The sequence below is a fragment of the Dryobates pubescens genome, chromosome 5 (assembly GCF_014839835.1).
Source record: "Dryobates pubescens isolate bDryPub1 chromosome 5, bDryPub1.pri, whole genome shotgun sequence".
Lineage (NCBI taxonomy): Eukaryota > Metazoa > Chordata > Aves > Piciformes > Picidae > Dryobates > Dryobates pubescens.
In genome coordinates this window covers 14,627,470-14,641,357 of record NC_071616.1, presented here as the reverse complement: position 1 = coordinate 14,641,357, position 13,888 = coordinate 14,627,470, and the positions used below count along the sequence as shown (strand labels likewise).

The 13,888-nt window shown below is 47.6% G+C and overlaps 1 protein-coding gene across 1 annotated transcript in view; it reads left to right on the top strand.

The window, feature by feature from the left end:
- Positions 1-13,888, top strand: part of MAP4K5 (mitogen-activated protein kinase kinase kinase kinase 5) — an 88,940-nt gene that overhangs the window by 60,092 nt on the left and 14,960 nt on the right. The window contains exons 13-23 of the mRNA XM_054161639.1: positions 602-718; positions 1,486-1,564; positions 3,251-3,309; positions 4,425-4,489; positions 8,080-8,124; positions 8,830-8,872; positions 10,341-10,551; positions 11,848-11,945; positions 12,042-12,083; positions 13,215-13,299; positions 13,391-13,470. Coding sequence (XP_054017614.1) covers positions 602-718; positions 1,486-1,564; positions 3,251-3,309; positions 4,425-4,489; positions 8,080-8,124; positions 8,830-8,872; positions 10,341-10,551; positions 11,848-11,945; positions 12,042-12,083; positions 13,215-13,299; positions 13,391-13,470 — 924 coding nt within the window. The remainder of the gene's footprint in view (positions 1-601; positions 719-1,485; positions 1,565-3,250; positions 3,310-4,424; positions 4,490-8,079; positions 8,125-8,829; positions 8,873-10,340; positions 10,552-11,847; positions 11,946-12,041; positions 12,084-13,214; positions 13,300-13,390; positions 13,471-13,888) is intronic.

Genomic DNA, 13,888 nt, shown 5'->3' with positions numbered 1-13,888 from the left:
TATTCAAGACCTGCCTGGGTGCCTTCCTGAGTGATCTGGCATAGGTGATCCTGCTCTGGCAGGGAGGTTGGACTAGATGATCTTTCGAGGTCCATTCCAGCCCCTGACATTCTGTGATTCTGTGCAAGTGAGTGTCTCAGCCTCTTGGATATAGCTGCATAGACACTGACCTGTCACCTAAATAGAAAGCAAAGGTATTTAGTGTTGTTCATGTATCTGGTTTTGGAGAAAAGGAGGCTGAGGGGAGACCTTGCTACTCTACAACTCCATGAAACAAGGTTGGAGTGAAGGGAGGGTGGTTTCTTCTCCCTAGTAACAAGTGATAGGACAAGAGGAAATGGCCTCAAGTTGCACCAGAGGAGGTTTGTGTGGGACAGTACTTCTGTCCTTCACTGAAAGGGTTCTCAAACACTGGAACAGGCTGCCCAGGGAGGTGGTTGAATCCCCATCCCTAGAGGTGTTTAATAAAAGATGCAGAGATGTGGTGCTGAGGGACATGGCTTAGCAGCAGCTTCAGGATTCAGTAGCATTCCACACTGGCTGTTTATTAATGTTACATAGCAGTTGGCGTGTTCTAACTTGCTCTTTTCTGCACTTCCAGCATAGCTTTGTTGGGCAGCCTGGTCTTTCAAGATCTTTAGCAGTTGAGCTGTTGGATAAAGTTAATAATCCTGACAACCATACACACTACAGTGAAGTTGATGACGATGACTTTGAGGTGAGAACATCTTTTATTTTCTGTCTTTAGGTAAAATTGCAGTTTAAGTAACCTGCTTTGGGAAGGTGAGTTTGCAGCTTGATGGAACATTACCCCAACATTTGTGGCAGGAGAAGCCAGGAAATACTGCCACAGCACTTGTCAAACTTACACCCTGGGGTTAGAGTAGGGTGCTGTGCATGGGCTCTGCAAGGCTGGGGCTGGTCCAGAGTAGGCCATGAAGGTGATCTGAGGGCTTGAGCACCTCTCCCATGAAAACCAGCTGTGAGAGTTGGGAGTGTTCAGCCTGGGGCAAAGAAGGCTCTGGGGAGTCCTTAGAGCAGCTTCCAGTGTTTGAAGTGGGCTCCAGAAGAGCAGGAGAGGGACTTCTTACAGAGGCATGGAGTGACAGGAAAAGGGGTGATGGCTTCAAACTGGAAGAAGATGGATTGAGGCTAGACATGAGGAAAAACTTGTTCTCCATGAGAGTGGTGAGGCACTGGAACACATTACCCAGAGAAGTTGTGGAGGCTCCATGCCTGGAAGTGTTCAAAGCCAGGTTGGAAATGGATGATCTCAAAGGTCCCTTCCAGCCCAAACCATCCTGTGACTCTGTTCTGTGAGTGTATAGAAGGATCCTGTGCACAAACTGTGAGGCTGCAACAAAGGTGGGTACAGTGCATGACTGCAAGAATTCTTCTTTCTCCTTCCTTGTTGGTTTGGTTGTGGATTCAGATCCAACAAATCCATGCTGTTTTCCTCAGCTTTTCTGTTTCTGGCCCTTGCAGCCTCACGCCATCGTCCGCCATACGATTCGATCCACGAACAGGAACGTTAGGGCGGAAAGAACAGCGTCGGAGATCAACTGTGAGTGCCGGATCTGCTTTGCCTCTTCTGTGCTGTTGGTTTGGTTCTACCAGTGGAGGATGTTGGTGTCATTCTTTTGTTGTGTTCTCTGGAAAGTCTTTACTGCATTGGCACTTCTGAGAAACAAAATCAGAAAAAACAGCACAATGCAAGAGGGCTACAAAGATGCTGAGGGGCTTGGAGCATCGCTGTGAGGAGGAAAGGCTGAGAGACCTGGGGCTGTTCAGCCTGGAGAAGAGCAGCCTGAGTGGGGATCTTCTCAGTGCTGGTCAATAGCTAAAGGGCATAGACCAAGAGGATGGGACCAGATTCTTTTTATTGGTGCCCAGTGACAGGAAAAGGAGCAATGGGCACAAACTGGAACCCAGGAGGTTCCATCTGAACACAAGGAGAAATTCATTCTGTGTGAGGATGGCAGAGCTCTGGAGCAGCTGCCCAGAGAGGTTGTGGAGTCTCCTTCTTCGGGGAAACAATCCTAACCCACCTAGACATTGTGATCCTGGGCAAGCTGCTATGGCGACCCTGGACTGGATGATCTCCAGAGGTCCCTTCCAAGCCCCATCCTGCTGGAATTCTGTAATTCTGGTACACATCAATCTTCAAGAATACTTTTCCAAAATCACTCAAACTTAGCTATTTTTGTCTCCTTCCATCTCATGGCTGCATGACAAAGTTATGTGCAAACCTTGCGTGGGCCTTTCAGGTCTGTGATTCCTTCCAGAGCAAGCAGCATTACTTGGAAGGCCAAAACCACTGATAATGTGCAAGCATCAGGAAATGAGAGTGAGTTGATAATTAGGAAGACATACTTTCACATGAGGGCACTGAGTGTCACGGTGTGACGAGAAAATACAGAAAAAGCTTAGCAGTTTGTACTTGAGGGGAGATTTAGACTGCATAGTAGGCAGAAATTCTGTACAGTAAGGGAGGTGAGACACTGGAACAGGTTGCCCAGAGAGTTTGTGGATGCCCTCTCCCTGGAGGTGTTCAAGGCCAGGTTGGACAAGACCTTGAGCAACCTGGCATAGTGGGAGGTGTCCCTGGCCATGGCAGGGCGGTTGGAACTAGACGATCTCTCAAGGTCCCTTCCAACCCAAACCATTCTATGAATCCTGTGAAACCCTTTCTTGACCCTGTGATTAGCTGTTCTGTCCAGGGTGCATGGTAACATAATGCCTTTTTTTTCTCCCCAAAAACTATGTTAATAGGTAACTTACTTGGATCTAAGTTGAAATTTTGAGGGTGAAAAAGCTAACTCTCCAGGTTCAAACAAGCATCTTCTGTAGTTTGAACGTGTTCTGCTCCTCTGCATCTCCTACATCACACTTTTAGAAAGCTTGTTGTTGAAAAGCCTTTTTTATTCTCTCTCATGCATTAACAGTAACATGTGGTTAGGCAGTTGCAGCTCTGTGTACTTCTGGCATTTGCTGTCGGTCTGTTTCTTGTGGGTTTCATGTTTGCAAACTTCAATATTTAGACAATAAGGCTGATACTTAAATGCTGGTTGCATTTTGTAGGCAGATTCAGTCTTGTGTACATAACATTTGGATCTGTTACAACCTGTGTTTCACTGTAGTAAGCACTGGAGGAGAGCTGTGTGTAATAAATTGAGGATAAATTGTGCCGTGAACTGCAAATTAAAAGAAGGTTTGTGTGTGTTAAGTTTGAATTTGTTATGTGTTGTAGTTGACAAGCTGCAGTTTGAGCCCCCTCTCCGGAAAGAAACAGAAGCTCGGGATGAAATGGTAAGGAGAAGTGTGGGGTTTTCCTTTCATTAAATCAACATCATCTCTTCACTCTTTTGTGGTTCAACTAAGTAGAATGTCTCTGAAGTATCATCAGAAGACCACTCTAGGTCCCCAGACAGTTGCTGTATTCTTAAGAAGGCCCTCCCTGCTTTGTGCAGGGTCATGCTCAGATGAAAAAATGAAACCAACAACAATTAATTTGATGATGTAAAGAGGCCTCTCAGCATTTGAGTCCCTGATCTTCCCAGCACCAGAGTTTATTTGCTGCTCGTTTCTTGGAAGGCCTCCAGCTTGCACACAGCCGGCTTTGCCCCTGTGAGCTGCTGCTGTTTGTCCCAGCCCTCACCAGTTTATGGCACATCAGCTAATTAATGTTCCTTGGGCTTAGGATGTGCCCATGTACACAAAGGCTCCATTTTTTAGTAACTGCTGTGAACAGCAGCAGCTGCCTTTACTCTGGGTTTGGAGACATCAGTGCTCAGCGCTCCAGCAAAGCCCCTCTCCTGTTTTTCCACCAGGTGGGTACCAGTTCATCTCGGGTTTGAGTGTGATTGATGGGATCTCCACATTTAATTAACAGTGAGGTCCCCTCCACACCATGTCTAGCAACAGGAATGCTCCCAAGCTCTGCTTATGGCATCTCATACGAGTTTGAAGGTCACTGCAGCATGTTCTCTTCCTGGGAGAATCTTGGAAGTGCCCTGAGTAGAAAATCCATACTGAGTTTTTCACCACTTGATACTGGCATTAAACCCAGGTGGAGGAGTCACCATCCCTGGAGGTGTTCAAGAAGTGTGGACATGGCACTTGGGGACATGGTTTAGTGGCCATGGTGGTCTTAGGTTGAAGGTTGGACTCAGTGATCTTAGAGGCCTTTTCCAATCCAAACACTTCTGAGATTCTATAAACCATTCCCAGGTGCTGCTTGTAAATCCAAGTCTTAAGAAGATAATTTTTCAGTCGTTGCTTTACAATCAGATTAGATTTCCCTTGGGTTTACTGCTTATGGGTCATTCTGGAGGGCTTGGCAATCTCCCAGGCATCTTCACATGCTGTGGCTAAGGTATTTCAGTTGCACAGGGGGATAAAAACGACAATTTCTGCTTTTTCAGGTTGTAGCAGCTGGTGCTGACTTCGCTTCGCATTGGAACCCTTTTGTTGATGGTGGAAGCAGCAAGTAAGTACAGAGATTAAAACCATCTTTTATTTCTGTGACTTGAGAGTTAAGCAAGAAAAAATTGAACTATGGTAGAAAATTAAGCCATAAGACCTAATCCACTTTAATACTTATGAAATGAAAGGAGCCCTCCTTCTGCAGTTGGCTGGTCATTCTCTTAGGGAGTGGGGTTTAAGCCCTTTTAACCAGCAGCAGAATTTGGTGTAAGTTATTTGTTGCTCCCCAGCTGTAGATGGAAGAGGAAATGTAAGTTTATGTCCAGCACACTGAAATAATGCAGCCAAAGGCAATTTTCTGAAGCAAAGCTGAAACCTTGCAAAGGCTGAATTCAGGATCCTGCATCAGCTTTGCACTTCTGAGCTGTGGCTGTGGTTGTGGCGTCCTGTAACACTGCATGTTCACAGACCTGCAGTCTGGGCCTTGCAAGAAAGGGAAGGAGAAAGCTGTTCTGAAGGCATTCTCCAAGGCTCAGTGCTGGGACCAGTTCCCTGTAATATTTTTATCAGTGATGTGGATGAGGGGATTGAGGCACCCTCAGTAAGTCTGCAGAGGACACTAGGCTGGGAGGGAGTGTTGATCTGCTTGAGGGTAGGAAGGTTCTACAGAAGGACCTGGTCAGGCTGGATCAGTGTGCTGACGCCAATGTAATGAGGTTCAAAAAGGCCAGGAGCTGGGTCCTGCACTTGGGGCACAAAAACCCTGTGAACACTCCAGGCATGGGGCTGAGTGGCTGGAAACTGCCCAGTGGAAAAGGGTATTGGTTGACAGCCATCTGAAGATAAGCTAACAGTGTGCCCAGGTGGCCAAAAAGGCCACCAGCATCCTGGCCTGGCTCAGCAATAATGTGACCAGCAGAAGCAGGGAAGTCATTGTGCTCCTGTAATCAGCACTGGTGAAACCATGCCTTGAGTACTGGGTCCATTGTTTGGCCCCTCACTCCAAGAAGGACATTGAGCTTGTCCAGAGAAGGGCAACAAAGCTGGTGAAGGGTCTGGAGAACAGGTCTGGTGAGGAGCAGCTGAGGGAACTGGGGTTGTTCAGCCTGGAGAAAAGGAGGCTGAGGTGAAACCTGGCTCTCTACAACTCCCTGAGAGGAGGTTGGAGCCAGATGATGCTTGATCTCTTCTCCCAAGTAGCAAGTGACAGGATGAGATAAAATGCCCACAGGCTGCATCAGGGAAGGTTTAGGTTGGACATTACAAGAAACTTCTTCCCTGAGAGGGTTTGGAAAGTCTGGAACAGGCTCCCCCAGGGAGGTGGTTGAATCCTCGTCTCTGGAGGTGTTTAAAAGATGCAGAAATGTGGTGCTGAGGGACATGGTTTAGTGGTGGTTAGGTTAATGTTTGGTCCTGATGATCTTAAGGTCTTTTCCAGCCAAAGCAGTTCTCTGATTCTGTGTTGCAGCACACTCAGAACAGCTTCACAACTGCTGTGCGTTGCCTGATCTCAAATACAGTCACGTCCTGTTTGGGCTGAAATGTTGTAGGTGTAGAAGTGCTGTGACTGAGCTCCCCTGGGATAAAGCAGGCCTGAAGTAAGGGAGCAGAGCTCTGTCCAAGCTGGGACTAGGATCTCTTAGCTTTGTGGCTCCTTTTTGCTGCAAAATACTGCATTCTGCCTTTAAAGACAGTCTGGATTTGCAGAGAACCTGGAAGTTCAGCAATGCTGCTGCACATATGTTAGGAAAGATGGTATTTGAGTTGAAATAATTGCTCAGCCTGAAGAGCCTGTTTCCCATCTTCATGTGGAACTGAGCAGCAGACAGTGAGTGTTTCTGTCCTCCTTTTATTTTTTTGTTGCAGATAAAGCCTTGCATAAGCTGTCAGCTGACATTACAGCCCCCTGGAAAGCTGGCTGTGTCACTGACATCACCCATGCTTGGGTCTTTTTAAGTTCAACCTCTTTTTTGTTCTCACTCTCATTGTAGTAAAAGCTTAGGGTGGGCTTTTTAGGTCCTGCAGTAACGACAGCAAGTCCTTTCCTTCCTCCTCAGGCTTTGTTTGTGTGACCCTGAGGAGCTGCAGATTGAAGGTTTCTCTGCAGACAGCTGGAATCTGCAGGGTTGAAGAGCAGGGAGGGAGGGAAACTCCTCCTGTCAAAGTGATTTCTTGTTTTGATTCTGTTTCTGTAGCCTTATTACCAAGGTGTATTAAAACCAGACTTAATGTAGCTGTAGCAAATGTTTTCCAGGCTATAGCTGGGTAAATAGATGCAGACTTAGGATTGAAAAGATAGGCATAAAGTTACTGGATGGTGAATCCATGCTGCTTACTTGGAAACCACTTCCAGTTGCAAAGATAAACAGGAAATGCACAGCTCCTCTGGCCCAGCAGTTCTGAGGAATGCCAGGGGTGTACAGGGAGGATGTCTGCTGGGGGGTTCTCACTTTTCCTGCCCTTTGACTTTTATCAGAGTGAATGGTGACTGGTAGTCTCAGATTACATTGGGTTGGAAGGGACCCTCAAAGATCATCTTGTCCAAACCCCTTGAAGTCAGCACAGACACTTCCAGCTAGATCAGGCTGCCCAGGACCACATCAACTCTCATCTTGAGTATCTCCAGTGACAGGGCCTCGACCATACCCCTGGGCAACCTGTTCCAGTATTTCACCACTCTCCTTGTAAAGAACTTTCACCTGATGTCCAACCTAAGAGAGATACAAGTACCACAAGAGAGACATAGGCCTGCTAGAGCAAGTCCAGAGGAGGTCACCAAGATAATCAGGGGGCTGGAGCACCTTTCCTATGAAGACAGGCTGAGAGAATTGGGGCTGTTCAGCCTAGAGAAGAGAAGGCTCCAGGGAGACCTTAGAGCATCCTTCCAGTACCTTAAGGGAACTACAGCAAGGCAGGGGAGGGACTGTTTAGAAGGGCTTGTAGTGATAGGAGGAAGGGCAATGGTTTGAAACTGGAGCAGGGCAGATCCAGGTTGGATATCGGGAGTAAGTTCTTTACAGTGAGAGTGGTGAAATACTGGAACAGGCTGCCCAGGGGTGTGGTTGAGGCCCTGTCCCTGGAGATACCCAAAATGAGACTCAGTGTGGTCCTGGGCAGCCTGATCTATTTGGAGATGTCCCTGCTGAATGCAGGGGGGTTGGAGAAAATGATCTTTGAGGGTCCCTTCCAACCCAGTGCAATCTGTCAATCTGTATGAAATGTCAAGAGATGGGACAAGCAGAAATAGCCTCAAGTTGTGCCAGGGAAGGCTTAGGATGGACATGAGGAACAACTCCTTCTCCAAAAGGGTTGTCAAGCCCTGGAGCAGGCTATCCAGGGAAGCGGTGGGGTCCTCATCCCTGGAGGGATTTCAGAGCCACGTAGATGTGGTACCGAGGGATATGGTTTCATGGTGACCAGGCAGTCCTGGGTTAACAGTTGGGCTCTACGATCTCAAAGGTCTTTTCCAACCAAACCAATTCTGTGATTCTGTGAAATGAGAAAGGGCTCAGTGCAGTGAGTAGGAGAGGGAAGTGCTTTGTTTTGAAGAGGGCTGGGAGGTGCTTGTTGTGAAACCAATGACATCACCACTTGGTTTAGTCGCACAGGCCAACCTCGGCACAGAGCTCTTAATCGTATGAACATTTCACCTAGGGGACTGCTTACAAAATGTGGCGATGGGATGGAAGATATTGAAGAGTGAGTGGACCTCCTTCCTGTGCAGTTGTGTTTGACCCCCTGTGGCGCTCGCTAAAGCAGGCAGCCTTCTGGCAAAACCTCTTCCCTTAAAGTGCTGCAGGCAGCTTTGCCACTCATCAAAAAGGGAGGGCTGGCTGTACTCAGAGGTCTAATACATGCTTGACTGTTCAGCTGATCCTCAGGAGAATGTCTGCAGAGCAATGCTTCCTCCCCTCCCTCTCCTTCCTGAGGTTGTCTTTGAGTGCTTAATGCTCTAAAGCAGATGCTGTGTTGATTAATCCATCGATCGTCAGCCAAGCCTGGTAAAGACAGGATGTGAAGATATTCCTGCAGAGCTCTGGTGGAGTATGTGCAGCTCCTCTTGTGCCCAAACATTGGTTTGATCCAGAAGGAAAGCTGCAAAGTGCACCAAACTAGTCTCTGAATGTACATTTCTTTGCTAAATTCCAGTAGCCTTCATCAGAGGTTGCTCTGTAACCTTGGCATTTCTGAGAGCACAGGAGTTTGTCAAGCCCCACCACTTCTAACACAATTAACGTGCTTTTCCCCCCTCACTCTTGGACTTGCAGTTTAACCCTGTTAGTGCAAAAGCTGTGACCCATCCTTCCTGTGCATCTTGCTTGTCTTATTGGCAGTCTGTGTTCTCCAGTAATTCTGTTTGTGTGGGTGGTTTGACTAAGACAATGCTGCACCTTCTCATTGTAGATCAACACTAAAGCGAGCTGGACCGCCTCCGCTACCTCCAAAGGTAAGAGCTGGTGGGCTTTAGGAATTACAAGCAGCAAGCAGCTTGCCCAGAGAGGGGGTAAATGCTTCATCCCTGGAAACATTCAAGGTTAGGTTGTACATGTTGGAGAACAACTTTGGAATCTTGGTGGACAAGAAGTTATTCATGGGCCAGCAACGTGCCTTTGGAGCCAAGAAGGCCAATGGGGTACATTATGAAGAGCGTGGCAAGCAGGTTGAGGGAGGTTCTTCTACTGCTGCTACTACCCTGCTGAGGCCACATCTGGAGTATAAGGTCCAGTTCTGGGTTTCCCAGTTCAAGAGGGACAGGGAAATGCTGGAGAGAGTCCAACAGAAGGCTGCAAGAATGATGAAAGGACTGGAACATCTCTGTTATGAGGAAAGGTTAAGAGATCTGGAGCTGTTTAGCCTGGAGAAGAGCAGCCTGAGAGGGGATCTGATCAATGCTCAGCAAGAGCTAAAGGTTGGGGGCCATGGAGAAGGGGCCCGTTTCTTTTCAGTGGTGCTCTGTGGTAGGATGAAGGACAGTGGACACAAACTGGAACCCAGTAAGTTTCACCTAACATCAAGAAGAACTTCTTTGTTGTGAGGGTTCTGGAGCCCTGGAACAGGCTGCCCAGAGAAGTTGTGGAGTCTCCTCTGCTGGAGAAATTCCAAACCCACCTGTACACGTGCCTGCGTGGTCTGCCCTAAGTGATCCTGATTTAGCTGAGGGGTTGTACTAGATGATCTGGAGAGGTCCCTTCCAGCCCCTATCATTCTGTGATTCTGACAGGGCTCTGAGCCACCTGCTCTAGTTGCAGATGTCCCTGCTGACTGCAGGGACTAGATGACCTTTAAAGGTCCCTTCCAACCCAAACCAGTCTGTGATTCTATTCCACGAAGCCCTGCTTGTGCAGCCTCAGCAGCACCTTTGTCTGATGCTCTCAGCAGGTAATAAACTCTGTTAAATTCCATTTGCTAGCAGACTTTGGGCAGCTTCCTATTTTATGCTGACCTGCAGTCTGTACCATCTCAGCCTCTGCGGACTTGCAGCCTTGTAGGCTACCCTAGACAAAGTGACTTGTAGGTCTTTTCCCCAGCATGCTGTGTGGGATGTCCTCTTGTTCAGCATTCTGCCTGCTGCTGTGATTTTCCATCTGACAAGGAATCTCTCATAGACAGTTCAAAGACCAATGTGGGTTTTGTGTGTCTAGAAGCAGCCTGGTTTGTATTAAACTAGTCTCACGGCCTTGGAAGAGGTTTCCCAGAGAGGTTATGGAAGCTCCAAACCTGGAAATGTTCTAAGCCATGTTGGACAAAGCTTTGAGCAACCTGGCATAGTGGGAGGTGTCCCTGCCCACAGCATGGGGGTTGAAACTAGATAACCTTTAAGGTTCCTTCCAACCCAAACTGTACTATGATGCTATGAAGTTCCTTCTTCCAGGTGCCATTTCGCAGGTAACCTCCACCTCTGTGGTTTGTTGCAGCCAAGAATAAACAGTTACCCTGAGGAAAGCCTTCCAGAGGATGAGAAATGTCAGACCATAAAACATTTCCCGGACGCACAGAACAGAGCTCCACCAGCTCACAGGAGACAAAGCATCCCAGTTTGTGGAGCTCAGACTGATTCTTCTTCAGTTGGAATGACCAGCAGCATAAGCAGCCCTGGATTGCTCACAGCTAGATACAGCGACCTAGGTAAATGTGTTACATGTCCTAAAGGTGCCTTGCTTCCTCTGGAAGGAAACCTGGACTAGAGGCAGCTGTGTGCAGCACATTTTAGTGGTTTTCTGTGCAAGCAGATGATGAGGTGCAGCCTCCTGGGTTGCATCAAGAGGAGTGTGGCCAGCAGGTCAAGAGAGGTGATTCTGCCCCTTTACTCTGCTCTTGTGAGACCCCACCTCAAATACCACATCCCATTCTGGTGTCCCCATCATAAGAAGGACACAAAATTGTTGGAGAAAGTCCAGAGGAGGACCAGAGGAGGAAGTTCTTCACCATGAGAGTGGTGAAGCCCTGGAATGGGTTGTCCAGGGAGGTGGTTGGGGCACCGTCCCTGGAGGTGCTTAAGACCAGGCTGGATGAGGCCCTGGCCAGGCTGATCTAGTGTGGGGTGTCCCTGCCCATGGCAGGGGGGGTTGGAACTAGATGATCCTTTTGGTTCCTTCCAACCCTGACTGATACTATGATACCATAAAGATGATCCAAGGGCTGGAGCACCTCTGCTATGAGGACAGGCTGGGGCAGCTGGGGTTGTTCAGCCTGGAGAAGACTCTGGGGGCACTTTATAGCTGCCTTTCAATACCTGAAGGGAACCTACAGGATAGCTGGAGAGAGACTTTTCATAAGGGTGTCTAGCAACAGGGCCAGGGGGAATGGTTCTAAGCTGAGGGAGAGTAGGGTTAGACTGGATTTTAGGAAGAAGTTCTTCAGTACGAGGGTGGTGAGACTCTGAGATGGATTGCTCAGGGAGGTTGTGGATGACCCCTCCCTGGAGGTGTTCAGGACCAGACTGCGTGAGGCCTTTGACAGCCAAGTCTAGTTGAGAGGTGTCCTGACCATGAAATAGAGGTTGGAATAGATGATCTCTGATGTCCCTTCCAACCTAAGCCATTCTGTCATTCTGTGGATGCTGGTTCTTAGAGGTATCACCCATGGTGGAAACATTATTCCCTGAAGAAGGACTCTCAGCCAGTCATACCATTCCTGTTCCCTGCAGGAACAGCATAAAACCAACAAATGTGCAGGGGGATTCATCTGCAAGGATCTTGCCACAGCTTTATTCTTGATTTGGACAACAAAAAGCATTTATTCCAGTGTGGCTTAGCATGTGGGAGGGTGGCCAGCTGTCCTTGGAAGGCTTCAGCTACCTGAGAAGTGTAGATGGAAGTTTCAGAGTTCACTTCTCCACCCCTGTGAGACACAGGGGAGAAAAGAGAATAGGACAGCAGCTGTGTCAAGTGAGCTACAAAATGTGTCTGGGCTTCTTTTCAGGAAATGGGGAAGGGATGCTGAAACTCATTGAAGAAAATGCTGAAGGGTCTGGACAAATCCCTCAGCTGCCACGTAAAAAAGAGAAAAGAGATTTTCCTGTGAGTATGGCAACTCTCAGCCTGACCTCACTGTTGGGTTTGCTACTTTCATATCATGTGTGGCAGGAATTTCATGATCTTCCTTTCTTTCCACAGAAGCCAGCAATCAATGGTTTGCCTCCAACACCAAAGGTGCTGGTAAGAAATCTCATTGGCAGTAGCAGTTATTGGAAACCTGCTGTCGTGGCAGGACAGGGCACATGGAGACAGGCTGAGAGAGTTGGGGCTGTTCAAACTGGAGAAGAGAAGGGAGACCTTAGAGCAGCCTACCCAGTACCTGAAGGGGGCTACAAGAATGCTGGGGAGGGAATTTTTACAAGGGCTTGTAGTGATAGGATGAGGGGGAATGGATTGAAGCTGGCAGAGGGGAGATTTAGACTGGAGATTAGAAAGAAATTCTTTCCAGTGAGGGTGGTGAGACACTGGAACAGGTTTCCCAGGGGAGTTGTGGATGCCCCCTCCCTGGAGGTGTTCAAGGCCAGGTTGGATGAGGCCTTGAGCAACCTGGCATAGTGGGAGGTGTCCCTGCCCATGGCAGGGGGTTTGGAACTAGGTGATCTCTCAGGTCCCTTCCAACCCAAACCATTCTGTGTTTCTGTGGCATGTGTAGACTTTCTGTGTGTAACCAGTTACTTTTCATGTACTCAATCCATAATATTTGTTTCCTTCTCTTAAAAACTTCCTATCACCATTTGGTCTGGATGTGAATGGTTGGATCCCTGAGTTGTGACCTCCAATGGCAACCCCTGCTTAGTAACCCTTTCTTCACTGAAAGGCTTCTCAAACACTGGAATGGGGAGGTGGTTGAATCCCCTTGCCTGGAGGTATTTAAAAGCCACAGAGATATGGTGCTGAGGGCCATGGTTGAGCACCAGCCTTGGTGCTGAATGGTTGGACTTGATGATCTTAAATGTCTTTTCCAAACCAAATGATTCTGTCAAGGGAGAGAGCTGACAGTGATGTAAGAGGGTGTTAGTATTTCAACGTTATCGCTTTTCCCCTTCATGTGTCATTGTTATAAGCACTCAGCATTGTTCTTACACAGTGGGTACTTAAAATGGTCCACATCATTTTTATATTCTCATATCATATCTTACAATGTTTCTTAGTGGACCTGTGAGAAGATTTGGAAGGCTTTGGGGGCAGATAAGTTTGTGTCTAAACGAGAGCAGTGGTGTGTCCAGATCTGTGCTAGGTGGGCAAATGCCAGCAGAGAAAATGCTTTATATTGTAAACTTATGTCAGGTTTCACTTTTGGTGGTGTTTCAGATGGGAGCCTGTTTTTCCAAAGTCTTTGATGGTTGTCCTTTGAAGATTAATTGTGCCACGTCCTGGATACACCCAGATACTAAAGGTAAAGCTCTCTGAGGTTTGTATTTTAAACCCACCTGATGACAAAGTGGTGATGAGCTGGTGGCATCATCCGTTTCTCTTTGTTTGTTTAGATCAGTACATTATCTTTGGCACAGAAGAAGGCATCTATACTTTGAATTTGAATGAACTTCACGAAGCAACAATGGAACAGGTGACTTTTGGTGTATTGAACACACAGATCTGGGGACATTTTGAAGCAAGAATGTTTGGTGTCAAGAGGGATGGTGAGGATTAGAGGGTAGATGAGAGATCAGGATTTGTGGCACAAAGTGGTTTGTATCAGAGCTAGAAATGGAAGTGGAAAATGAATATTTCCCCCACCTAGCCGATGCTTTGGTTACTGCTTCTGCAACAGTGCTGCTCAAGGAGCTCGTTACTAAAACGCCTTTCTTTCTGGAGACAACTACCTGCCCTTTCTCCTCCACTTTATCTCCACTAGATGGCATATGGGTTCTCCACTGGCTGTTACTGAAGCTCTCAGCCATTTAATTCAGCTGGCCTTGTTATCACAAATGAATACACACTTGCTTCTCTTTCCCTGGGCTCTCAAACCCTTTCTGAAACCACCT